The sequence below is a fragment of the Exserohilum turcica genome, assembly GCF_000359705.1.
Source record: "Exserohilum turcica Et28A unplaced genomic scaffold SETTUscaffold_15, whole genome shotgun sequence".
Taxonomy (NCBI): Eukaryota; Fungi; Ascomycota; class Dothideomycetes; order Pleosporales; family Pleosporaceae; genus Exserohilum; species Exserohilum turcicum.
In genome coordinates, this window is record NW_007359970.1 from 62,443 (window position 1) to 85,788 (window position 23,346).

The window sequence follows — 23,346 nt, forward strand, 5'->3', positions numbered from 1 at the left end:
CAGAGCATTCTCACGGATGAGGGTTTACAAGGCGCTTTACGCCGCGACAGCGCAGACTAGGAAGAGACGACGGCACGAGCATGGGCGGTATTATCCAGGATGCGGATGTGGAAAAAGACATAGTGTGGCGTACTACTTACAGCGGGTGTCTGGTGTGTCTGCTCAAGGCGTTTGCAAGAGACTACTGGGGTAACAAGTTTGTGAGTGCTGTGTCGCCGTTTGAGCCGCGCCCGTTGCCGTATACACTTGACTTGGTGTTCCAGCTGCATCAGTTGCTGCAGCGCTATTTCTGCCGTGACCCCCCGGGCCATGCGGAGGGAATGGCTCACTTGCGCAACATGACGCCGCCCATGTCTGAGGCGGATTTCGACGAATTTACGCGCTCGGCTCGCAGGACACATATGACGGCGCCGAAGGACGTCGAGGTGCTGATGGCACGGATATGGCAGGGCATTGAAGCTACTTTTGATACTGAGTAAGTGGATTATCCCTTCTTCCCCTCCTTTTTTTTGTGATAGCCGTGTGTCTATGTGTAGTTGGAGCTGGTAAGGATATCAAGAACGCAAGATGGCCAATTACGTCAAAACCAGTTCAACGCGCTCTTCAGACTGACGCGCACAACGCGCCACACGTGTACCGCGTGTCTGCACAGCCGAGTCGAAGATAGCGACGAGAGCATCGGCATGACCATCACGCCGTTGGAGGAAGGCGGGGAAACCGTGTCGGCGGCCATTGCGAGAATGCTTCGCTATGTTTCGTCGGGGACCATGTGTTCGCAGTGCTCTGTGCCCCGGACCCACGCTGTGCATTTCACGCTGGACGCTACGCCCGAGTACCTGCGCGTGTCGGTGCGTCTGGAACACGCGCAGCCCGTGCTGGATGAATCCGGAAACGAGATGCTAGAGGCTATTGGCGAACCCCTGGGTGTGTCCGGCACGTCGGGGAATGGCATCGTGGTAGATGACGTCTTGTCGCTTACAGATTACATGACGCATCAAGACGGCACGCCAGTCGAGTACAAACTGCACTGTGCAACGTACCACCAGAGCAACGGCATAGATGCAGGGCACTACACGGCGGGTGTAACGCAGCCACGGGGCCCAGGCCGGAGGAGCGCCACGGCAGCGACTCAGTTCTTCATCGACGACGACCAAGTGATCGATTGGCGTGGAACCCCCGAGAAGCCAAATGCACTGACCGAGAATCCCGTTGGTACCGGTATCCAGAAACCCAATGTCGTGGTGCTTTGGTACGAGATGATTCCGCATGAGCCTAAGATAGAGACCATGTCGCGGGGGGTCAGGCAGTCGGCGAACCAGCGGACGATTAAAGAGGGCGAGGCGATTGTAGTGGCCATGCACCGGAGGGAGATGGCCAAGGGAATCCAGAGCAGAAGCCGGTGTAATTCCGAGGTGGAGTTGCAATCGCCCAGGTGATTTGTTTGCAAGACCATGTTTGATCGTCCAGCATACAGATCGACTCCTCTTATTCTTTCCTGTTGCGTTGCAAGCGGGATTTTGCTTAACTGAGCGAGTCTCAGTAGACGAATGTTGGATTGTTTTTTTTCTCTCTGTGGACTAGGATAAAGGTCTCCTTTTCGTTATTACGTTATGGCATTGTTTCTTGTATTTACCGTACGGGTGTTGGAACAAGGCGAGGCTAGCCTAACCCTGTATAAAAATATGCGGCGAGATAAGGGGCACGCTAACTACAAGCTTCTTCGTCTAGTACTATACAGTAGTTTTTGTGTGCAGTAGGCTTAGCGTTCAGGGATGTCCAGGCTCTGGCTGCCAAGAGCCACGCAATGGATTGCGCACTTTTCTACCAGGGAGCTGGAGTTTTAGTAACAGACCTGATAGGTGCTATGAGCTTATCAAAATGCGCCGATGTGTTGTGGTAGTATTAGCGTAACCAGGGCATGATCTGTGGTAGCTGAATGGTGCTTACACAGGACTGGTCAGATGGTGTAAACCAGAGAAAAAATAGTGACATGCATAACAACAACAACAACAACAACAATATAGCAACTTCTCTACATAACTTGCACTGGAGATTGATCACACACTAGATCTGGAGAGCCACACTAGGCGCAGAAACGCCTATCAGATAGCGGATACATGAGTCAGTGTATCCACCAAGCACCCCCCCCCCATGCAGATGGAGGTGAAAAGGCGCCTCCCCACAGCAATATCCTTAATATGTAACTAATATCCACCTTTGAATCGCGGTCAAAGAAGAGAATCGCTAATTCATACATACATGGTATAGGTTTATCCGAAGTAGCGCCAGCTTGACAGGGGGGGAGTAGCGCCGAAAGTAACAACACTTTTTGTCTTGAGACCTGTAGAAGCCACGTTAGCATGGCGATATTTGTTTCTTTTTGCAGGGAATCCTGAACGGAATGACGCAGCGGCGCTTACAAGGTACGTAGTAGAGTATATAAAATCATAAAAGTAGCATGGCAATGTGATACTAGCTCAGAAATGATGTTCTACCCGTGTCTGTGCTGCAAACCCACATTGCTCAAGATAATCAACATCTTGTTACTGCATGTAGCTAGTGTTTGGCGTTTAATTAAAAAGTCGACTTGGCTAAGTAAAGTAGTGGGCCTACGGAATAGAATGACCTTTTGTCTATAAAATGCTGCAAACAACGCATTACTTTTTTTCTGGACCTCTACCACTGCCTATCCCTATCAGCACGCAAAGTATACATTCTGTAATTTACCCTCTTAATTGTTAGTATCTATCTTTCCTAGTAATGTGAGGTCTGCTTCTAACCATAGTAGCAGAAACAATGGCGAATATCAAGACACTTATCATTGCGGCGCTAGCTACCATGTTCGCCCAGCAGGTGGTCGCTGCTGACATTGTGTGTGGTAACCTTATCGTATGTATCCTACGAGCAAACTACACCGCCTCACTACTAAGTGCTTCTGCAGTGCCGTGGGGGAACCGCCTGCTGTGGGCCGGAGAACGCAAGGTACTGTGCAGGAGACAAATGCTAGCATGTTATGGATTCGACCATGTACATATTTAAATTTTTCGTTTATGCTATTTAAGAGTTCTCGCAAATCTGAGCAGTCAAGTGTCCATTCTTACTGACATGTATACGTGCCGGGACGCATGGTGTAGCGTGACGCTTTTCCTTCTAGACCCTCGCCACTATACAAGACACTGCGCTCTAACTAGTAGCACAAATGCTTGGTATGCTAGTACTGATAGAGTCTAGAAACTTTCAGCGACGTCATCGACGACAGGGCTAGATATTACCATGTTGCCGGTGAAGCCGAACCCCTAATCTTAGGCGATAGATAGGGCAGGCGATACTTCAAGGGCAAGTTTGTTTAGGACTGAGTATGTGGCTGTAGAGGCTTCTACAAAGCTATAGGCATGTGCATGGTGGTAAATAGGTAGGGGTAGGGTAGGGGTAGGGTAAGGGTATCACGTGATGATATCCTGATATCCCTACCCAGGTCTTGGCAACCCTACCCCTATCCAAGCTCGGGCTACTCCCTACCCAACCTCTTCCCAAAGTTAGGTATAACGTCCATGACTGTCAGTCGAAAAGATCCCCCAAGCTAAAATCAACTGAGCGTCCTAAAATTATTATCTTTTGTGAAATCACTGTAGAGTTTCATAGTTGACTAGGGGTCCATCAGTGCCTAGGTGCAATGCGGTGGCACCGATAGAAACCGAGCCAGCGAAAACTATGGATGTGTCATGGAGGGATCTGGTAACGAAGATGTACTCGAGCTATCACAGTACTTGATAGAATTAATTTGAACCCGATAACGTTAAATCGAGCCTTGAGTCTGTTGATGTTGATTACTTTCCTCCGAAACTAATCCCACTGACACTGCCATTGATCATTCCAGCTTGAAACCCCGAGTTCTGATTGCCGAATGAAATACTTGGTGAATGACTCTGGGGCCCTGCGGCTTTCGCAACAGCTTCTTCCTGTGCCTTGGATAGCAGCTCATCCAGCAGTTTCCGTGATGCATCTAGCGCTTTACGTTCTTCTTCCAGTTGCCTCAATGCACCAGCTTTGTCCTCCTTTTCTCCAGCCACTTCCTCCTCATCGCTGCTGACATTCATCTCCTCCAGCTTGTTATCCACCACTATCAGCTGCTTATCCGCTGTATTAATAGCACCCTTGACCTCATCCTGATTTGTAGATATCATTTTCTTGATTTCTTCCGTGATGTGGCAATTGCGGACCGAGCCGTATCTGTAAGGTAAGGTCAGCTCGATTTCCGCACTGAGCCATTTAGATCAGAGTTACTGACAAGGTCGCTATGCTGACGTTGCCGTTGATTGAGCGTTTGCAGTCTTGGAGCTGCTCGGACATAGCCTTCATCTGTCCCTGTTTGAAGAATCCCACATTTGCTCGATCCTGCCATACTAGTTTTCGATCGTCGGAATGTCTAGTCCACCGATGCAAGTCGGTTCTGAAGAGGTCGCATGCTTGCGTGCAGCTGCTGATCGTATTCTTTGACTCCTCAGCTACGTTTGGACCAAGTGATGTCTATTCTCTCTCATCCAAGTTTTGGAGCAAAGTGAGTGCTGTTTCAACAGAGGTGACGTCTTCTGTCAGACGCTTCACGGTTTTGGGTGCGTCTCTGAGGCTCTGTAGATCGTTGAGAAGAAGTCGGATACCTTGCAACGCTGGAACTGTGACGCCAACCACACTTGCAGCAATGCTGAGGGGATCAGCCATTGGATAAAAGTAGGGATTAAAGGGAGAGAGCAAAACGTTCAGCTGAAGCGGAACACTCGAGATAATAGCCGGACGGAGCCTTCAGAACTTGCACCTCCTTGTAACGAGCCGAAGGGAGCCAGACATTGAGAGCACCCTAGAAGATATTGTAAACGACCAGAGTAGAATCTGTCTCCAAAGCGCGCTAGTAGACAAAGACATACAACGATATGTCCAAGACAGGCTAGCCACAGACAAACTCCTTCAAAAATGGAGAAAGGATGATGTTAGACAGGAGATTGAGGCTGTACTAAAAGATGGGGCCAAGGGCATGTAAGTTTTTCGTTCAGGTTTAATAGAATCTAATTTTAATGCATCTAACAGGTTTCGATGGGCTGCATGCCAGGTTGATAGTTTAGCAAAGTGTCGCAATCGCGCAACACTCCGCAAGACTCTTGCTACACTGCCACCAACGCTAGACCAGACATACGAACGCATTCTTTCCGCGATAAGCGAAGCTGATTCGGAGTACGCTATTCGCATCTTACGGTGGTTAACATTCTCCGCACGGCCACTCTCAATCAACGACATCGCTGAAGTTGTCGCCATTGACACGAAGCGAGATCCTGTATTTGACCGTGATGAAGTTCTTGAGGATCCACTAGAGGCATTGCATATCTGCTCTAGTCTTGTTACTATTACGGTCAACAACGAATAAAAATATGAGCAGGACAGCGACTCTGAACAAGACAGCGACTATGAACAAGACAGCGACTGTGAGCTTGAAGATGTATCACAACAAATCGTTGCGTTAGCACATTACTCAGTCAAAGAATACCTCATGTCAGACAGAATCTTGACAGGAGAAGCAGCAAAGTACGGCATGCGAGATGATGCCTGCCATTATGCTATGGCAAGAAGCTGCCTTGGCTACCTTCTCCAGTTGGAGCAACCAGAGCTACACGCAGCCTTCCTCGAAGAATTCAGGCTCGCACGTTACTCGGCAGAGTACTGGAGTAGCCACGCTCGAAAGACAGGTGAACGAACAGAAGATATAGGCCAACTAGCAGCTCGCCTATGCTCCAGGAACAGCTATTTGTACGTCAACTGGATTCGGTTGTGGGGTCCTGAGGAGCCTGAGGATGACCCATGCTTGCAAAGGAGACTAGATCAGATATATGATCCGATTTACTATGCAGCATTGTTAGGCCTGAAAGATGTGGTCAAGCTACTACAACAGGAATGCGCTCAAGGTAGCTATAAGAACAGGCCACGAGCAAGTGTTCAAGCTACTGCTTGACGCAAACGCTGGCGTTACATCAAAACGTCTTCCCTGACTTCCCCCAGCACCACCACCAGCAGTATTATCTACGCCTTCCTCGCCTCCCCACCACTCTGCCACGCCAAACCGCACCTCCTCCTCAGCACCTCTAGACTCTGCTGCGTCGAGCGGCCCTTTTCCTTTTCCTCACGGTTAATGCGTGTCGCTGCTGCCGCGAGCCCGATGGAAATGGCGAACAGGGGATCGAGCCGCCTAGTATAAAAGTGAGCGGTGTGTTGTTGTAAAGAACTTGGTGGCAGAGGTTGAAGAGGAGGAGTAGGAGGGCAGACTCAAACATCTCCCGAAAGAAAAAAAAAGAGAAAAAAGAATAAAAGGAAAGAGAAGAGAGGAAAGAGAAAACGTCATACTTTGAAATAATATACTGTGGTGCCATAATTGTCCCCTCGTACGTGTGGAGCGGAGGAAGAGAAGGGGGGGGGGACTGCGTGTACTACTGATTGAAATATATTTTAACGATGCTATATTTCCAGGTAAAAAAAATCCAAGCGGCACCAGGATTCAACAAGGCCTTGTGTGGGCACACGTTGTGATTTGTTGTTATTTGTTGTTTGTGGTTGTGGTTGTGGTTGTGGTTGCAAGTTTGCAGTGCCGATAAACTTGTCGCGGGCTGCAAGATCCACTGCACCTGCATCTTGTCGTGGCCCGTGCCTGCCGCCCGTCTGGAGCCTTTCCCCACGTTTCCCGGCCAGCCTAGGGAAGAAGGGGGGGGGGACTTTTGTCGACGCAGGTCGGCTGGTCTGGGGGGGGGGAGGGAAAGCTAGGCTGCATACAAAAGCCTCGTGGCATTGCACGATGCTTCTGGTGCGCATGCTGTCGCGGGCGATCAAAGGCACCTGGATGATGGTGGGGGTTGTTCATGCGGCAGTGCTATCAGGTGGGCAATGTCGTCATTGGGGGTTCCAGAGACGGGGCCTGGTGAGGTGAGGCGCAGTCACGCGGCTGCGTCAGGTACGGACAGTCACGGGTAGGCACATTCACATTCATGACGGAGCAGTGCAGACAGTGAGGTCACATCAGGTCTGGTATTCGGACTAGAGCGGAAAAAGCAAATTACAGGGGCATGTCAGGACAAGAAGAATGAAGCCAACCTTGCCCAACAACGACCCTCGAGAATAGAGAGGCCGCCTGTAGAGACCCAAGCTATTCTCGTGCCTGTCCACCTGGTCTGACTTGTTTCATCCCCCCCCAAATTCCAATCATAGTTGCCGGGCCCAGGGCGCTGGGGGGGGGGGGGATGCCGCTGCACCAGCCGTCTGTCTTCAACACCAAGCACTTATCCTCGCGCGGTATACTGTTGCAATGAACATCAAAGAAACCCATAATCCGATAACGCCCGAGTTCGCCGCGGCCCTGAGAGCCGATAGATAAGGGGAAGCGGGGGTGGAGCAAATCCGTCTACATGGCCTCGCCAAACGTGTTCTCGCCCGAGTAGCTGCAGTCGTGTTAGCGGCTGGCCTGGCCAAGTGTAAAATCAGGGAACCTACGTGATGTACAGGAAGCCGTCCTCGTCCTTGTGCTCCTCGTATATCGAGCTCATGAGAGCGGCCGTGGGCGGCAGCACCTCATCGACGAAGATGAAGATGGCCTTTTCGGGAGAAAGCTTAATCCTCTTGCGGATGACATAGACAAACTGGCCGACCGTCAGGTCAGCGGGCACCAGGTACTTCTTCTTGTCGATGGTGGCGATGTCAGACTTCTCGACCTTCTCGCAGATAACCTGCGCCCTGTTAGCAGCCGTGGCACGATGGGGCGGGTGGGCAGAGGCGGCGGCGGGCACGTACGGGAATGCGGTCGTTGTACTTCTGGCGAATGCGCTCGGCCTCGGCCTTGCGCTTCTCGAACGGGTGCTCGTCCTTGAACTTGGAACGCATCTTGGAGGCTAGTCTGTGTGTGCGTGTGCTGTGCGTGCGGGAGCGGGAGGCTATATGCAGAGGAGCGCGCAGGCGTCGAGTGGTGAGAGCGGTCAGATGGTGTGTGGTGGCGGAGGCGGAGGAGGAGGAGGAGGAGGAAGTAGGACGGAGGGCGTAGGTGCGGTGTGGGAGCCTTAAGCACAGGCAGCAGAGCGGGGCTTCTACCTGCGAATCACCACTCCAGCCTTACTTACCTAACCCGCCACCCGCCACGGGGGGTCACTTGGCCACGCACCAGACGACCAGCACTCTGCCCGCCAGTCCAGTGCTCGCCAGTGCCAGTGCCAGCGCCTCCGGAACAACCAGCAGCAACGCCCCCTTTGCGCCATGGAACGGCGGCCCTCTGTTGCAAAAGGCCTGGCTGTGACTCGCCGCCATGGCGCTGCTGACCGCCTCGCCCAGCCCAGAGTCACTTGCTCAGCTCCCATGACCTGGGGGTACCTGGGTACTCGCACTCAGAGCGCCCCCCCCAAGACGAGCCTCGTCTTGACTCATCGCCGCGGCATGAACTGCGGCCTGCGCTGCATGGACGGGCCATGGATGCTGCCGCCGTCGTGTCGACGCGTTTGCCGTCGCGCTGGCAGCCATGGCCATGCCTCGTCCACCAACACGCCCGCGACGTGGCCTCCGTTCAGGCAGTGAGCGTCAGCAGCCGCTAGGGAGTGCTTCTTTCCACGCACACGCACACGTATCCGCGCACGTCATACCCGTACATTGTCCGTTTGCATTCGTTGCCTGCAATCGATAAGCCCTCTCCACCACCAAAGGCGACATACAGTGCGCCATGCCAAGCATCGCACCAGTCGCCAGAGCGCAACACGGCAGCAGTGCGCACGCACGTCCGACAGACGCCTCAGCCGGCCTGTCTCCGTTGTGTCGTCGCAGCCGCGCCGCCTCCAGACGTGTTTGCTCCGTTTGCATCATGCAGGTACCGGGTCCGATATTACCGCTAGTACCGACGAGCTTCGCCGAAGATGCGCCCACCGTGGTGTGATACACGACAAGTAAGCGCCCTATCCCACCGTCCTCGCATTGTCGTATAAACCAATTCGCCTCCCCGTCTTCTCCTGCATGGTCCAATTGCAGGCCTTCTCTGCCTGATACCGTCGTCCACCGCCATGCCTCCATTCCGAGCTGCGTTCCGTGTCCCGCGGGCCCTCGGCCTCGCCCACAGCCATGCACCGCAACGCACGCTCTGCTCAAGTCGGATTGGCAATAGGCAGCTGCATTCGTCTCCGAGCCGCCGTGCAGATATTCCCCAGAGCCAGAGACCGGAGAAGCCAGATCCTCTTGAAGAATGGCGTAATCCCGAGCCCAGCAAGTGGCCAAACAGGATACGGCTGCTCTTTGTGCCATTCATTGGAGCGCTGGTATATTCCATGGTACGCCAGAGCCTGTTCATCAACGCAGAAAGCCCATGCTGACACTCCACAGTGGACAGACGACTCAATCAAGACCGAAGGCCCTACCATTGCCGAGAAAGACGCCCTCCTCAAGCGCGAAAATGGCGTATCCGAGCAATCGCCCATGCGCCTCCGCATGGAGCAATTCATAAAGCAACACCAGAAGCAGATTATCGCCGAGCTCGAAAAAGTCGACGGCACAAAATTCAAAATTGACGCATGGCAGCGGCCCGAGGGCGGCGGCGGCATCACCTGCGTCCTGCAAGACGGCAACGTGTTTGAAAAGGGCGGCGTCAACACGTCTGTCGTCTACGGCCGCCTCCCCCGCGCCGCCATCCAAAAGATGCGCGTAAACCACAAAGCCCTCGACCCGGACGTCGACTCGCTCGCCTTCTTCGCCGCAGGCCTCTCCATGGTTCTCCACCCCCACAACCCCAACGCGCCCACGGTCCACCTCAACTACCGCTACTTCGAGACGGCCGACGAATTCGGAAACACAAACGCATGGTGGTACGGCGGCGGCTGCGACCTGACGCCATGCTACCTCTACGACGAAGACGCCATCCTCTTCCACGGCGCCATCAAGCAAGCCTGCGACAAGCACGACAAAGCCTACTACCCGCGCTTCAAGAAATGGTGCGACGACTACTTCAACAACAAGCACCGCGGCGAAACCCGCGGCGTAGGCGGCATCTTCTTCGACGACCTCGATGAGACGGAAAAAGACCAAGAACAGCTCTTCTGCTTTATCCAGGACTGCCTTTCCGCCTTCCTCCCCTCATACCTGCCCATCATCAACCGCAGAAAAGACATGCCTTTCACCCCCGAAATGAAGCAGTGGCAGCAGATTCGCCGTGGCCGCTACGTCGAATTCAATCTCGTCCATGATCGCGGCACCGCATTCGGCTTGAATACCCCCGGCTCCAGAGTCGAAAGCATCCTCATGAGCTTGCCGCTTACAGCTCGCTGGCAGTACATGCATGCGCCCGAAAAGGGTAGCAGGGAGGAGCGCTTGCTCGAGGTCCTCAAGAAGCCTAAGGAGTGGGTGTAGATGATATATCGAAAGAATATTTTTCTGAGAGAGAGAGAGAGAGAGAGAGAGCTTGTATATACTGTATAAAGACTTTCTCGTATCCTCTATTTTTTTTTTAAAAAAAAAAAAAGAATCAGCATCGTCAGTAGCAATAGAATAATCAAGCTTTTGCCTATCTGGTTTCGAAAATTTCGTCCTGAGCTATAAGACAAAGAAAAAAAAGTGTGTGTGTGATATGTCTGATCATGTGATGATGACTTGAACATGTTGGAACATGGAGGAAAAAAAAAACCAATAACAACGTGTAGCCTGCTGCACTCTTGAGTAGTCAATCAATCAATCAATCAATCAATCAATCAATCAATAAAAAAAAAGTCCACGCTCCATGCTTCAACTGCCAAGAAGACAAGTAGGAAGAACAATAATAACCCACTACTAGTACTACTTAGTACTACTTAATTCTATTTTGCGTCCAAGTCATGCGCAAAAAAAAAACAATACCACATTACATGCATGCAAACTAAAGCCATGCTTGTCAACCCCTGGAATCATGTCTCCAGCCATGAAGTCCGCTCAATCTACTGCTCATGCCACCCAACCCACCACTTCCCTCTCCGCCTCCGCCACCGCCGCCTCCGCCACCACCACCACCAGAACTAGGGCCAAATCCACTGGGGCTGGCGAACCCACTGCGGGCATGACTGCTGCTACCTCCGTTTAGTAGCTTGTCGAATTGCTCCACGCTGACTACAGCTCGCTGCTTGACGTCGAGGTCCATGTCGCGGCTCAGCTGCTTGGCGCCTTCTTCGAAGCCCAGCTGGCGGAGGCTGCTGGCGCGTTCGCGCGTTGCCGCTTCGTCTGTGTGGTCCTCGACCCACACGAGATTGTGCAGCATCCATGCGCATGCTACGCGGATGTCGCGCCGGGGGTGTGTAAAGAGCGGGAGCACGTGCTGCATCAGTGTGGTTTGTGAGATGAGAAGAGAGCGGTGTTGAGGGCGGCCGTTGGCGAGGTGGATCAGGATATAGATGGTGGCTAGGATCAGCTCCGAAGCAGGGTATGCCGCCCAGTTCGGCTGGCCGAGCTGGTTCGTAGACGAGACCAGGGGCGTACGGTGGCTGCTGGCTGGCCAGTAGTTGGGTGAGCCGGAGCTGGTGTGTGTCTGTGATGAGGATGCTGACGAAGAGTGCTTTGGCCGGATTTTGGCATCGAGAATCTCAAAGAATCGGCTGTGGCCAAACGTCTTGAGCAAGTGGTCAATCATCTCGCCAGATGCCTTGTCCTCTGACACAAAGTTGCGGATAAAGTCGAGGGCTTGCTCTTGTATACGAATGTCGTCGCGCTCCCCGTTCAATCGGACATCCTGCTCATCGTTTTTGATTTGCTGTAGTCTGTCTCGAATGTTGGTTGCGCTTGTGTATCGAGAGCCATGACGCTGATGCCGCCGCATCGATGGTATGCTCTCCGTCATCTCATCATCATCCTCGTCCGAAGGCGGTTCGTCGTCCACATCCATGTGCGGCTCATCGACCGCATTGAGGATATCGACTTGCTCTCCCGCTGCATTTGGTGTGCTCATGGCAGGCTTGGATGGCTCTCCGTTCAGGACTTGCACTAGCCAGCCTACTCCAAGTTCCTCTAGACACTGCATCTTCATGGCATGAGGTAATCCAAGGCACAGGTGCTTCAACGCCCAGAGGCTACCAAAACGAAGGTCAAAGTTGGCCGACCGACATTGTTCGCAGAGCGTGCCCAAGACTCCGGATTCAAGAATCTCCTGTTCTTGTTAGCTTTGACGCAAGTGCTGCAGAACCTCACTCACAGTTCGCATAGGTGACACATCCAACACCAGGTTGGTAATGACTTCTGTAGCCGCAATCTGCACCTTGACGTTTGGATGTGTCAAAAGCTCAAAGATGGGCTGCGCGACACCATGGTCAATCAGACTGGTTCTGAGGACGCTGACCGATCTTGACAACGATCGTGTGACCTTACATGCAGCAATAAGAACAGCATCGGGATTGCCATCCTTAGGTGACGATGCCCCCTGTTCACTGTTCTCGTTGTATGGGACTAGGGCTTCTATGATGTGCGCAGCTGCGCCCATCTCAATCACCATCTTCCTCAGAGAATCTTGGTCACCTGCCATTGCTGCCAATGCCAGGAGGACGCTTTCGCGGTATCTGAACGCATGCAAGACGTCGGGGCTAAGCCCAGCTCTGCCCAATGTTGACGATGCAGGGTCAATGTTTGCATCTTTGACCTCGTGAGAAGTTGGTTTGGGTTGCCAGAGGGGTTTTGACGCCGTCGTCGGTATGTCAAACGACTTTTTCAAAATCTGTATGAGCGTGGGCAGGGTCCGAGTATGAACAGCGGCCGCCTGAAGTGACTTGTTTCCGGTAACGAGCTCGGCAAGGACAAGCGGCGAGCGCTCTAGCACAAAGCGCAGCTCATCTCTGGCCGCCTGGCTCATGGTACTAGCCTTCTTCGCTTGCTCTGACGTCGGGCTGGAATCCTCAATCATCTTCTCGACTAGCGGGATGATCAAATACGAAAAGTGCCTCTCGCGCGTCGCCTTTGACGGATCATTCAGCGGCCACCGCTCACCAAACTTCTTGAGCAGCGCCAACAACCAACAAGCGGACAAACGCTCTCTAGATTCGCCCCGCCTCGCCACGTACATGAGCCAGATGAACAGTGGAGTCTCAGATTCATCCGAAATGACGCTCCTACTTGAGGTATGTTGCAACGACTCCATGCTTGGAAGCCGAGAGTAGCCATCTCCAGCTGCCGAGGAGTAGGCACCAAGAGCTGGCCATTGCTTGATGTATGGATCTGATTTGCTGGCCATTGTCTGCACTCGCGGTATCAACTTGTCCCACGATGGTGCTTGCGAAGTGCTACTTCCATCGAGGCCTGTTGGGCGTTCCTTTGGCCAGCCAAAGAGCCGTTGTACCGACTGCGAGTAGAGGAATCGCGCTGTGTAGAAATGCGAGTCCTTGATAATGGCTGAGATGGCTTCTAGAATGTCTGATAGACAGGCGCGAGGAAGCTGCTCGCGACTCGGCTGCCTCATCTCCGATGCAGGGATGCGATCGTCCATGACCGCAACAGCAGCAAGCTTGTCAGCCAGCAAATCCAGGATGCCCGCATCGACCAGTATCCTCTTCTGGGGCTCTTCTTGGCAAGTCTTCATGATCAGCCGTATCGCCGATTCGATCTGCTGGTTGGCCTTCAAAGTACCCCCCGGTTGCGCCAGGATCTCAGCCAGACTTTCTACAGCCGGCCTAGTGTATATCACATCATTGACAGCCGAGGCGAGAGATGATCTGGTCGAGTCTGCCATATCAAGCCAAGGCTTTTCTTGGCCCACCGCATCGACAATCTGGTTGAGCGTTTTCAGTGTCGCCGTGACGAGTTTAGATGGCGTTTCGCTTGGGCGCAGCGCCTCGAGTAAAGGAGGTAGTACATCTCCTGCCAGCAGCGGCGCGACAAACGCTGGTCCGCCTACACGTTTGATACATCAGCCAATGTGTCCATTGAGCATCTTTTGCGTTGCGTGCTCACCATTCGCGAGACTGCCAGCGACAAGTGTGGCTTGGAACCTCAATTCGTCTTCGGTTGTCCAGTCGTCCAACCCAGCTGAAGTCTCGCCGAACAGGCCAGAGCCGCTTCCGTTTGTGACATTCCTTCTTCTCTTCCCGCCCTTTCTGGCCTCGGCCCGCAGCAGGCCAGCCAGTGGTTTCACAACGCCATGCGTGACTGCCAACTCTTTCCTCTGCTCGTGTCCAACAATCTCGTTCTTGAGGTGCTGTAGCGCGGAAACCTGTGCCTCGGGTGTGCTGGGGTTGGAGAGTTCGCTGAGCGCGGACGGAATCGTTGAGCCGCCCATGGCGTAGACGGAAAAGCGAGCGGGTAATTGGTGAGGGGAGGGTGCTACAACCGGCGGGCGCAGATTAACAATCGTCGTGCAGTCCCATGCGAGGAGATTCAGTGGTCACTGCACACAGGCCTGTGTCAACGGCAGAAAAGGTAGTAATGAACGCCTCAATGAGAAGGCGCAACTTCCAGATCGGGGTACTGCGGAGAAAAGGCGGAACAGAGAAGGCGGGATCATCGCCTGTACGACATTTATGCGGTGCGATTCGAGTGGTACCTGTGTGGCGCGATACGTCTGCCAAGTTGATCGAGCTTCTTTGCGTGGCGTGGTCGTGCGTGGCAGTCAGTGAAGTTTGATATATAGCCGCGCCGTAGTCGGGTCCGCGTAAACGTCAGAGCAGCGATACGTCTTATCAGCACGTGACTGTGCCATCCCCCCTGCGCTTCTTGCACATCATCTGGCCATATTGATAATTCGCCGAGTAGGCTTAAAGACGTGTTTCTTTGGATGTTGATTGAAATTCACGAGCCTTTCCGCTGCAGTCCAGACGGTGGAACGCCGACATCAACGTTAAATCTCGTCGCAGAGCAAACGCGTACATTCACTAAACATGACTACATTGTCGTAACCGTTTACTCCCAATTCCATCCATGAATATCGTTACTATCATAATTCCCATACCCAGCGTCAGTCATGTTCATCATTTCCGCCTCGGCATTACACGTCTCTGTCCCAGACGTAAGACAAAGGAAATGTAAATGCCCTATCGTGGGGGTTGCATCTAAGCAATCCACCCACCCAAATGAGTTTCTAAACGTATGTCATAACACCGAATCCCAAAACGGTCAATACCCCTTGAATCCATCAAATCACATCTTCTCCTACCCTAATAGTCATCAAGTATGCCCGTGTCAGTATCGTTTTCCTTGACAATACCGCCCTCGGTGAGAATAACCACCGAAACACATGCTGCGTACGCCTCCCTAATTGCACATGCCATACAGGTCTCTTTGATATTTGCCACGATCGCGCTGTGTCCGTGGTGTGCGCACCAAGCTCTCGCAAACACCTCGTTGTCGCTGACACCAAGCGCTTCAATCGCCAGCACATTGGTAACTTGCTCATGTGCGCTCTTCTTCTGTTCATTCATAAGCGCCAGGGCCTTCTTTCCGGGTGAAGACTTGGAAGAAGTAGGTCGAGGGATACGTCCAGATTGAAAACCCCAGTCTTGGATGTCTACGAGGCCTTCGTCGATCTTGATCGCTTTGTACGAAAAGTCGTAGAACAGTACTGGTGGAGTCAGCATACCGTCATGGTCTTTGTACATCATACTACGTACCATGAGGCCCTTGGTGGCACGGGAATGCGTTGATGAAACTGACATCGTATCGCAGCTTCATGGGCCAGCTCTCGCCGCCACATGCAAATGAGATTGCTGCATCAAAGACCATTGGCGGGCCTGAACCATGTCGGGTGCCTTCTGATCGTTCCTTGATGGGCACAAAGCGAAGCTTCTCCATCCGTATCAGATCCGTGACATCTTCCGTGTCTGGCATGGGTACTTCGTAGTCATCTATTGGGTAGCTATCCTCGATTGTTCCCAGAGGGTTCGTGCGATCATCCATACTCTCGACGTCGACTGGCACGAGCACAGGATCCGGAGACTCAAGCTGCCTAATCTTCACACACTCTGTCCGTTTGAGGTCAGGGGTGTAGATGCATGGCCCGATCCAGCCTGCAATTTGTTTCACGCCACGCGCAGCCCCCAACACTTTGCCAACGATACATTGAGACGACCAATACGTGTTGGCTCGGTACTGAAAGCCCGATGCCTGGTGCATGTGCGTGAGGTACTTGAGTGCGTCGCCAGTATCCTGGTCGCAATCGATCAGACTGTTCATGATGAGCCACGGCAGTGTCCGGCCAGGCAAGATGATGCCCGAGAACCATGACATGGCATCTGCCGACCTGTCTTCGACTGCCTTTTCATTGGCATCCCGCTCTTCCAAGATGTACTCAATCTCGTCCATGTTCGGCCACTTGAGCGTTGCGGCAAAGATCCTTAGAGCTTCAATTTGCCTGGTTTTGCTCCTCAAATCGAAGCTAAAAGTGCTCTGGGTAGACGATGTTCGCGTCTTTGTAATTTCCATATTCTCCAGCCACCGCTGCGCGACAGCCAGATCCCACGTGATGACCGGAGGAAGCTGCATAATCAGCTTGCGCTTGGACTTTTCCGAATGGTGCTTGGAATGGATGCGCAGGTACAACTCGACAGAGAGCAAGAGCTGATGAAAGAAATCTTGCTTCTTGCGCTGATCAGGCGCATCAAAGAACTTTGCTACCACCTGATTTCTCGGGTGCGAAAAGTCTATCCACTGCGGATTGCTCAACACGGTAATGAGGTCAGTAATCTGCTGGTCAATCCGGATGTGGCGGCGGTCCTCGTCGTGCCGTTCCGGATCTTCGATGAGCGTGTGGTACAAGTAGCGATACATCTCCTCGGGATCCTAGAAGAAGCAAAGTTAGGCAAAGGAACCCAAAAGCACCCGGCGGATAGCTGTTGACTGACATCTTCATTGAGTCCGTTCTCTAGCCTCTGTAGCCTGTCCAGGATCTGTAGGAGCTTGATCTTTCGCGGCTGCGCGTCGCCAGCAAACTTGACGGGCGCATGGCTTGTTCCAGACTTGCTGACCCAGTAGTTGAGCGTCGTGGTTCCTGCACTCTTGCCAAAGGCATATGCCATGCAGGGGTACTCGTGCGATAGCCAGGGGAACTGGTTGTCCTGCGTGCCCGTCATGTTCAACGAGATGTCCCTGTAGGCCTGCTGCTGAAACGATGCACGGTCGGTGCGGCTCTGGTGCTCAGCCTCCATGACGGCGTAGAAGCGATTGTATCCTTCAGGGGCATTTGGTATTGCGTCCCGGTAGCCCTTGAAGGTAGAGGCGCCTGCACAGATGAGGTCCTCGGCCTCTGCGGGCTCCAATGCGTCTTCTAGTCGGTATCCCTTGGGCGGCCATCGTCTCGACCTGCGAAAGTCTTCGAGGGGTGTGGGGTGCGAGTACGAGCCGGCGCGGCGGGACGAGGAGCACTTCTGGTAGGGGACCATGTGGACTTCGCCGCCGCTGGACGAGGGGCGGATGGGGTTTGGCTCGGAGCCATGTCTGGAGATGCGCGTGCGGGTGACGACGGGCGTGGTGCGGGTGCGGGAGCTCTTGACAATCTGCAGCTGCTGGAAGTCGTCGTTGAGCTGCGGGAAGGGCTCGGGAAAGGCATACGGCAGGGCACACGGCAGCGACGACGGTTCGGGGCGGCGCGCGCCCCATTGGCTATCGTACTGGCGTTGGCTAGCATCCCAGCGGGCGTATTCAGAGTTCATCTCTGATGCATAGCACTCTGGTCGAGAGGGGCTACGTCAGGCTCTGTTGCAAAAGTAAGTGTGCTGTCGGATTCGGGGCAGGTCCAGGAGCATGTCGCGACGCAGTCGGCAAGCCACCAGGGCACGCGGGGGGTGGTGGAGGCGTCTGTAGCAGTACCGGGAAGGTGAAACTATAGCAAGCGAGGAACATGGCGAGGCTTCACATGCGGCGGGCGCGCGCTCTCTCTCGCGCTCTCGCGCTCTCTCGTAACAACCACCAACTGACCTTCATAGTACGCAAGGCGCACTGCTCGGGCTATGACGTCTCGGGCAGGACGCGTTTACCGCGGGCCGTGGTGACGACTGCGTCTCGGTCGCGAGCGTGTTTGAGGCAAGGGGCAGACACACGACGTGTGCTGGGGGAGCGGGTTTCGTGACGGGCAGACGCGTGGACGACGGCAGTGGCAGTGGCAGCGGCAGCGGCAGCGGCAGTGGGGGGTGGGGGAATCGAGGGCGAGACGGTTTCACTTCAAGGCCAGCGGGCGAGGCGACGAAGGCACGCATGTCGCAGTGGGAGCCCTTGCCTGCGCCCTTGCAGCCGTGAACAGAATGCGCTCCGCCGTGTCAGCGGGGATGCCTCGATGGCACGTCAGGACCGCCCATCGAAGGTCGACGGCTAGCCTCACTATTCGGGAAGCACAGCGGGCAACTGACTAGGCCGCCCTCATGCACGCATCCTACTCGTCCACGTTACTCACGGGATACACGTTAGCGGCGCAACCCGTCGCTTGCTCTCGCCTGCCACTCTCCAGCACACGACGGCACACCACACCACACCACACCACTCGCCTCTGCCTTCAAAACGCTTCTCTTATTCCGCGACGCACGCTATCTAGCCAATAGCATCCCTGCCATGTGCCATTGCACGTGGCGCTCGCTCTGACGACCTACATACAGATCCGGTGGGTCGTCCTGTTCACGCCAGCACCAGCCCCAGCCCCAGCCCCAGCGACTCGGCTGATGCAGCGCTTTTATCAATGTCCCGACCCCCCGAATCCGTCCACAGCTGCATCAAACACCTATCATGGGCGCACCCAACTCTGCTATGACGAACCCATTGCGCTCCATGGCATCCATACCGCCGCCCATGGTCCGTATTGCCATCATGCGCTGATGTGTCTGCTGGACCTTTGTGAGCCGTCCCTTGTTGGCACACATGGTCCGCCGGGCTCGTTGCTGCCAGGTCATATCGCCAGCTCATCGTCCGACCCGTCTGCCCTGGAGACTCCCATACAGACGTGACCACGATGTGCTTTGGCGTCCAAGACATCAGGTGGTCCACGATTCACAGGGCACCAATTAGCTCCACACATCGAGGTCCCAGACAGCACACTGATTGCTTCATCGCAGTACTAGGTAGTGTGGCCAGTGTTTTGTTCGGCAATTGTACCCACCGTCACTACATGCCTGATTCGTGTGTATGAATGCCCGTCGCCGACCCGTTCGAGGCGAGCGTTTGGTCCGCGCTGGTGGCTGGTGCTGATGCTGGCTCCTTTTCCATCATGTATCCAGCCCCACGGTCGACCAGGCCTTTGTAGTAGTCTACCAGCACCTCGGGCTTGGGCACAATGCGCCACTCCAGCTTCCTGAGAAATTCCAGTTCCAGCAGTGCCAATTCACGCACACTCACACCACCCACTCTTGCATACAGGCTGTTTGTCCAGAAGCTGTCACTCAAGCCCTTGGCCGCCACGGTTGCGGCCGTTATCAGGAATCGGTGCACCGTCAAGCTGCTGATTGTGAAGGCGGGGTACATGGCGCACAGCTTGTCGACGTAGAAGACCATGGAGAGGAGAATCGGCGGAGACAAGGTAGCGTGCACGATGAGGCGCGAGAGGTAGTCGCGGACGGATATGCCAGGCGGGGCTCTGTGAGGAGGGGTACGAGTCAGCCAAAGGAACGACTTGAGTGCGTCGTGGGGTGGGAAAAACACACCTCGAGTGGAATCTTGTCAGCGTACCGTCCCGCAGCGGGTAGCCGTCGTTGAGGCGCACCAGCTCCATGAGCATGTCGGAGATGAGCACGCCCAGGTCTTTGACATCGCACGTCTCGTACTGGAGGGGCATGACCTTGAGGCTGGGCTCCTGCGGGCGGGCTCGCTTGGCTGGCGATGCAGGCACCTGCAAGACGGTGCTCACGGCGGGCGGAACGGACGCGGGCTCTGTGGCAGCGGGCACGCTCTCGCGCGACGACGAACGCGGACGGGTCAATGCATCGTGTGCGGGCGCAGCAGGCTGCGGCGAGGGCCGCAATTGAGGCTCTGTGGGCTCCGTGACGGCAGGCGCGGCGGGGGCAATGCCCCGCTCCGTGGGCGCAATGGCAGCAGCACTCGAGGCGTGGGCAGGCGCGGCGTCGGTGGGCGTGGCGAGGTCGCGGGCGGGCGTCTCGGTGCGGCTCTGGGCGACGTCGAGGGCGAGGGCGAGGGCGTCTTGGGGGGGCTGTGGGCGGTAGGTGGGGGGGAAGCCGGGCGGGGTGTACTGGGTGCCGTGATCCACGTAGCTCCTCTTGCAGCCCTGGGGCGAGGCGGGCGGCGGCGGTGCTGGCGAAGGCGCCGAAAAGCAGGCCTTGGGCGTGGGCGGCGCGTCGAAGCGCCGTGCAGCAGCCGTGGTCACGGCGAAGCGCGGCGAGGGGGCAGTGGACGAGGCCGACGGGCGTCGTGAGGCATGCTGGTAGGGGCGGTGGGCAGCCGGGGGGTGGAAGGCAGTCGTGGGCGAGGGCGGTTGGGAGATTGTGGGCGAGGATGTGATCATGTCGAGGGCGCGCGAGCGGGAGGCGGGAGGCGGGATCCTAGGGCGGAGATGGGTGACAGTATCGGGCAGCCGCAATGCACATCATAATAGTCGAGCCCGGGGCACGAGGGCGCGAGAGGCTGGCGGCGACGTAGACGTGGGCGAGAGAGGCGGCGGCGTCCAGGGCTGGGGGCGCAAAAAGGCTTCATCCGGACATGCATCCAAGGGCTCGCTCGCTGGTGCAAAGGTTGGCCTTGGCTGGCCTGGCGACGAGAGCAGCAGCACGTGTGACGTCTGGCGGCTTCAGTAGGCCGCCGTCGCTGACACACCGAATGCGGCCCGCCTGCCCTGCCCTGCGCGAGAACACCACCAACGAGTGCCAGTGCGAGTAATTCTCACCGCTGCCTGCGCGGGCCCGCCTGCCGCCGCCCAATGGCACGCCCGCCCGCCCGGCCAGCCCACGGGAACCTCCCTGTCCACGCCCAATTTTTCCAGAAGACGAACACGAACATGACGACGGATTGCAACGTAGCAGTAGCTTCCGCCCGCCCCCCCTCCTAGCTCGCCGAGCGGGTTCTCGTGGAGAGTTCGCTGTATCAGATACGCATACTATGTGTGTGTGCGCCCTCGCTGCTGCTCGCCCTCGCCTCGCAGACACTGGCCCTGATGTGCCCAGGCGGCTGCCTTGTGGTGGTGCCCTTGCCCTCGAGCATCGGATTACCTAATTCGCGCCACGGCGCCTTCCCTTCCCTGCGATAACACCCCACCACGGGCAACCGCGCTAGTGCGCCTGTAGCCCAGCACGTTGCTCTTTCTCTCCTCCTCACTCGACGCCTCCCCTCACCCCCCCCCCGACGCGCACGCAATAGCCCGCCACTCAGAGAAGGCCCGACGGAATCCAGCTGCACACCCTGTGTATGCACATGCACATGTGTGTGTGTGTCCCTCGTTTGCATCGACCCCAAGTCCAGATCCGGCTTGCCGTATCTTCCGAGCCCGCTCGCACTCACACTCCCGGGTGGGGAGAGGGGGGAGCCATGGCTGCCTATCCTTTACCTGTCGCCGCCCACAACAAATAGCATGTCCTTTTTCGCCGTCTTTTTTTTTATCGGAAACCATTACAGGGGCTGTTGCGCGGCCACGCTCTGCCAGTTGATCAACTCGATGCCCGACTGCTCAGGCAGCACTCGGTGCGCGACTCATCAACCCGACCTGCCACCTCGCTACATATTTCAGTGCAGGCCCACTCTGTCTCCACGATCGTCACTGGCAAACACATGGTTTTGAATATTCTTTGGTCACATGATAAACTAACTCCGCCAACTTGCCCTCCGATGTTCGGTAGTGGTATCGCGTTGTCCCCATAGATTAGAGGAAAAAGAAAAACACCGCCCTATCAAGAAAAAAGCCTCACACTTCTATCTCGTCGCCCCCTTGTCGTTATTAGGCGCCTCAAGTTCGGCCGAGAAAGACTGATGTCCTAGTGGCGGACTATGAAGCTCTGCCACAGTCGGCTGTGCATTCATGTGCGCGTACTTCAATTGATCAATCCTACAAAACAAAAACGTCAGCATATAATTATAGTCGCCAAACTCGCTTCACCACACTTACTGTTGCTGGCTCATGCCACTCGTGTTGCTCATCATGCTCAGGTGTCCGGGTTGCGGCGATGGGCTGCTCCATCCACTCGGGTGTGCTTCTCCAACAGCGTGCTGGCCATACTGAGGAGGCGAGCCGAATCCGTAGTCCGCGTGATGGCCAGGCGGCGGCGGCGTGGCATATCCAGGACGAGATGGTTGGAACCCAGGTGACGCGAGTCCTCCGTCGCCGTAGTTCGCCCCGCCCCCGTATGGCTGACTCATATGCGACGGCATGGTGTTTGTAGCATCTCGTCGTTTGAGCGTTTCCTTGAGCGACTTGGAGCGTCCGACAAAGAAGAAAAGAGCAGCGCAGATGACCAGGAAGGCGACACCACCGACAACGATACCCGCTATGGCGCCTGCAGAAAGCACGTGACTATTGCCCTTTCCACCACTGTTTGCTGGAGGTGTTCCCGTCGATGTGGGTGCAGCAGAAAGGGTCGACGAAGCCTCTGCCGGGATTGGTTCACCAGGAGCTACCTGAAAGTCGGCCATAGCGGCGGAGTGCACTTGCGAGGCGAGCGTCTGCGTAGAGTTCGGGTTGATGGCTCCAACCATGTGCTCGCGGCGGCACGAATCCGGCGCCGCGCAGTAGAAGAAGATGGGCTCGGTCGAGTTGATGGTTATGTTGAAGTGGGTAATCTAGACACAAGTCAATATCACCTAAACACCGTCGCACGTCCGGGCAGAAGCAAACCTGGCTTGTATCATTGACCCACTGCGTTTCCGACCAGAAGCCGACTTTGTCTTTCCCCGTGTACTCGTATGGCACGCATGCTGATCCGAACTCTGCTCTCGCGACCGAATGATCACGCGGATAAAACTCCCAGCTCACGATATCGCCCACCGATACATTCTGGATCTCTTGAGGCGTGAACTTGAAGCCTCCTGCACCAGCTTTTATAATATGGACCTTTGGTTCGTTTGACGACGATGTCTGTGATGGCGATGGTGCGCTTGATATAGTAGATACCGAGGACAATGCTCCAATGGTGCTCGGCGTCGGTGAGGGTCCATATGCTTCTGAGGTCACTGACTCCAGCACACTTACATAGTCCTGTGCAAGAGTAAAGGGGAGAACGAGTTGGCCAGCAACAACTACCAGCCTTGCAGTCCGTGTAAGCCTCATTGTGCGCGATTATATATTAGCCTGACCAGGTCTGGTAGTACAACAGCAGCGCAGGTAATATCCCAGAGGCCCAGTCCTTTTGTCCAGCTTCAGGCCTCAAACCTCAAATGGACCCAACCGCATTCGATCGGCGCGATTCCCAGTCGTTCGTAGGAGAAAGCCGTGTA

At 55.1% G+C, this 23,346-nt stretch overlaps 10 protein-coding genes across 10 annotated transcripts; 3 read left to right on the forward strand and 7 right to left on the reverse strand.

The window, feature by feature from the left end:
• Positions 1–683: 683 nt before the first annotated feature.
• On the forward strand, positions 684–1,436 carry SETTUDRAFT_148860 (uncharacterized protein; the record flags this gene model as incomplete). The annotated part of the gene is made up of 1 exon (XM_008025614.1): positions 684–1,436. One exon carries the CDS (start codon positions 684–686, stop codon positions 1,434–1,436), a length of 753 nt encoding a protein of 250 aa, XP_008023805.1.
• A 2,391-nt stretch (positions 1,437–3,827) lies between these two features.
• Positions 3,828–4,719, reverse strand: SETTUDRAFT_160258 (uncharacterized protein; the record flags this gene model as incomplete). Its single annotated transcript, XM_008025615.1, has 3 exons — positions 3,828–4,230; positions 4,289–4,527; positions 4,576–4,719. The coding sequence occupies 3 exons, from the start codon at positions 4,717–4,719 to the stop codon at positions 3,828–3,830; spliced, it is 786 nt and encodes a 261-aa protein (XP_008023806.1).
• A 55-nt stretch (positions 4,720–4,774) lies between these two features.
• On the forward strand, positions 4,775–5,998 carry SETTUDRAFT_107226 (uncharacterized protein; the record flags this gene model as incomplete). The annotated part of the gene is made up of 3 exons (XM_008025616.1): positions 4,775–5,031; positions 5,083–5,401; positions 5,429–5,998. Coding segments are annotated over 3 exons (1,146 nt in total), but the record flags the coding sequence as incomplete, so codon positions are not given.
• Positions 5,999–6,066: 68 nt separating this feature from the next.
• SETTUDRAFT_160259 (uncharacterized protein) lies at positions 6,067–6,413 on the reverse strand (the record flags this gene model as incomplete). Its single annotated transcript, XM_008025617.1, has 2 exons — positions 6,067–6,232; positions 6,388–6,413. 2 exons carry the CDS (start codon positions 6,411–6,413, stop codon positions 6,067–6,069), a joined length of 192 nt encoding a protein of 63 aa, XP_008023808.1.
• A 542-nt stretch (positions 6,414–6,955) lies between these two features.
• SETTUDRAFT_129120 (uncharacterized protein) lies at positions 6,956–8,043 on the reverse strand. The gene is made up of 3 exons (XM_008025618.1): positions 7,822–8,043; positions 7,525–7,757; positions 6,956–7,472 (listed from the first exon to the last, which is right to left on the reverse strand). The coding sequence occupies exons 1-3, from the start codon at positions 7,909–7,911 to the stop codon at positions 7,436–7,438; spliced, it is 360 nt and encodes a 119-aa protein (XP_008023809.1). The 5' UTR covers positions 7,912–8,043; the 3' UTR covers positions 6,956–7,435.
• A 956-nt stretch (positions 8,044–8,999) lies between these two features.
• SETTUDRAFT_168297 (uncharacterized protein) lies at positions 9,000–10,500 on the forward strand. Its single transcript, XM_008025619.1, has 2 exons — positions 9,000–9,332; positions 9,385–10,500. Exons 1-2 carry the CDS (start codon positions 9,330–9,332, stop codon positions 10,402–10,404), a joined length of 1,023 nt encoding a protein of 340 aa, XP_008023810.1. The 5' UTR covers positions 9,000–9,329; the 3' UTR covers positions 10,405–10,500.
• A 284-nt stretch (positions 10,501–10,784) lies between these two features.
• Positions 10,785–13,615, reverse strand: SETTUDRAFT_168298 (uncharacterized protein). Its single transcript, XM_008025620.1, has 2 exons — positions 12,209–13,615; positions 10,785–12,163 (listed from the first exon to the last, which is right to left on the reverse strand). Exons 1-2 carry the CDS (start codon positions 13,580–13,582, stop codon positions 10,922–10,924), a joined length of 2,616 nt encoding a protein of 871 aa, XP_008023811.1. The 5' UTR covers positions 13,583–13,615; the 3' UTR covers positions 10,785–10,921.
• Positions 13,616–14,925: 1,310 nt separating this feature from the next.
• On the reverse strand, positions 14,926–17,642 carry SETTUDRAFT_183838 (uncharacterized protein; the record flags this gene model as incomplete). The annotated part of the gene is made up of 3 exons (XM_008025621.1): positions 14,926–15,556; positions 15,606–16,773; positions 16,836–17,642. The coding sequence occupies 3 exons, from the start codon at positions 17,640–17,642 to the stop codon at positions 15,153–15,155; spliced, it is 2,379 nt and encodes a 792-aa protein (XP_008023812.1). The 3' UTR covers positions 14,926–15,152.
• Positions 17,643–19,080: 1,438 nt separating this feature from the next.
• On the reverse strand, positions 19,081–20,431 carry SETTUDRAFT_160264 (uncharacterized protein; the record flags this gene model as incomplete). The annotated part of the gene is made up of 2 exons (XM_008025622.1): positions 19,081–19,549; positions 19,617–20,431. The coding sequence occupies 2 exons, from the start codon at positions 20,429–20,431 to the stop codon at positions 19,081–19,083; spliced, it is 1,284 nt and encodes a 427-aa protein (XP_008023813.1).
• Positions 20,432–21,828: 1,397 nt separating this feature from the next.
• SETTUDRAFT_107372 (uncharacterized protein) lies at positions 21,829–23,179 on the reverse strand (the record flags this gene model as incomplete). The annotated part of the gene is made up of 3 exons (XM_008025623.1): positions 21,829–21,961; positions 22,022–22,692; positions 22,793–23,179. 3 exons carry the CDS (start codon positions 23,177–23,179, stop codon positions 21,829–21,831), a joined length of 1,191 nt encoding a protein of 396 aa, XP_008023814.1.
• Between the last annotated feature and the right edge of the window lie 167 nt (positions 23,180–23,346).

What these genes read in the sequence shown, in the direction of transcription:
- SETTUDRAFT_129120 (XM_008025618.1), bottom strand. Translation starts at nt 7,911, where the DNA reads ATGCGTTCCAAGTTCAAGGACGAGCACCCGTTCGAGAAGCGCAAGGCC. An exon ending in AGTACAACGACCGCATTCCC is followed by an intron (nt 7,758 to 7,821) that starts GTACGTGCCCGC and finishes AACAGGGCGCAG; the next exon opens with GTTATCTGCGAGAAGGTCGA. An exon ending in GACGGCTTCCTGTACATCAC is followed by an intron (nt 7,473 to 7,524) that starts GTAGGTTCCCTG and finishes ACACGACTGCAG; the next exon opens with CTACTCGGGCGAGAACACGT.
- SETTUDRAFT_168298 (XM_008025620.1), bottom strand. Translation starts at nt 13,582, where the DNA reads ATGAAGACTTGCCAAGAAGAGCCCCAGAAGAGGATACTGGTCGATGCG. An exon ending in ATGTGTCACCTATGCGAACT is followed by an intron (nt 12,164 to 12,208) that starts GTGAGTGAGGTT and finishes TAACAAGAACAG; the next exon opens with GAGATTCTTGAATCCGGAGT.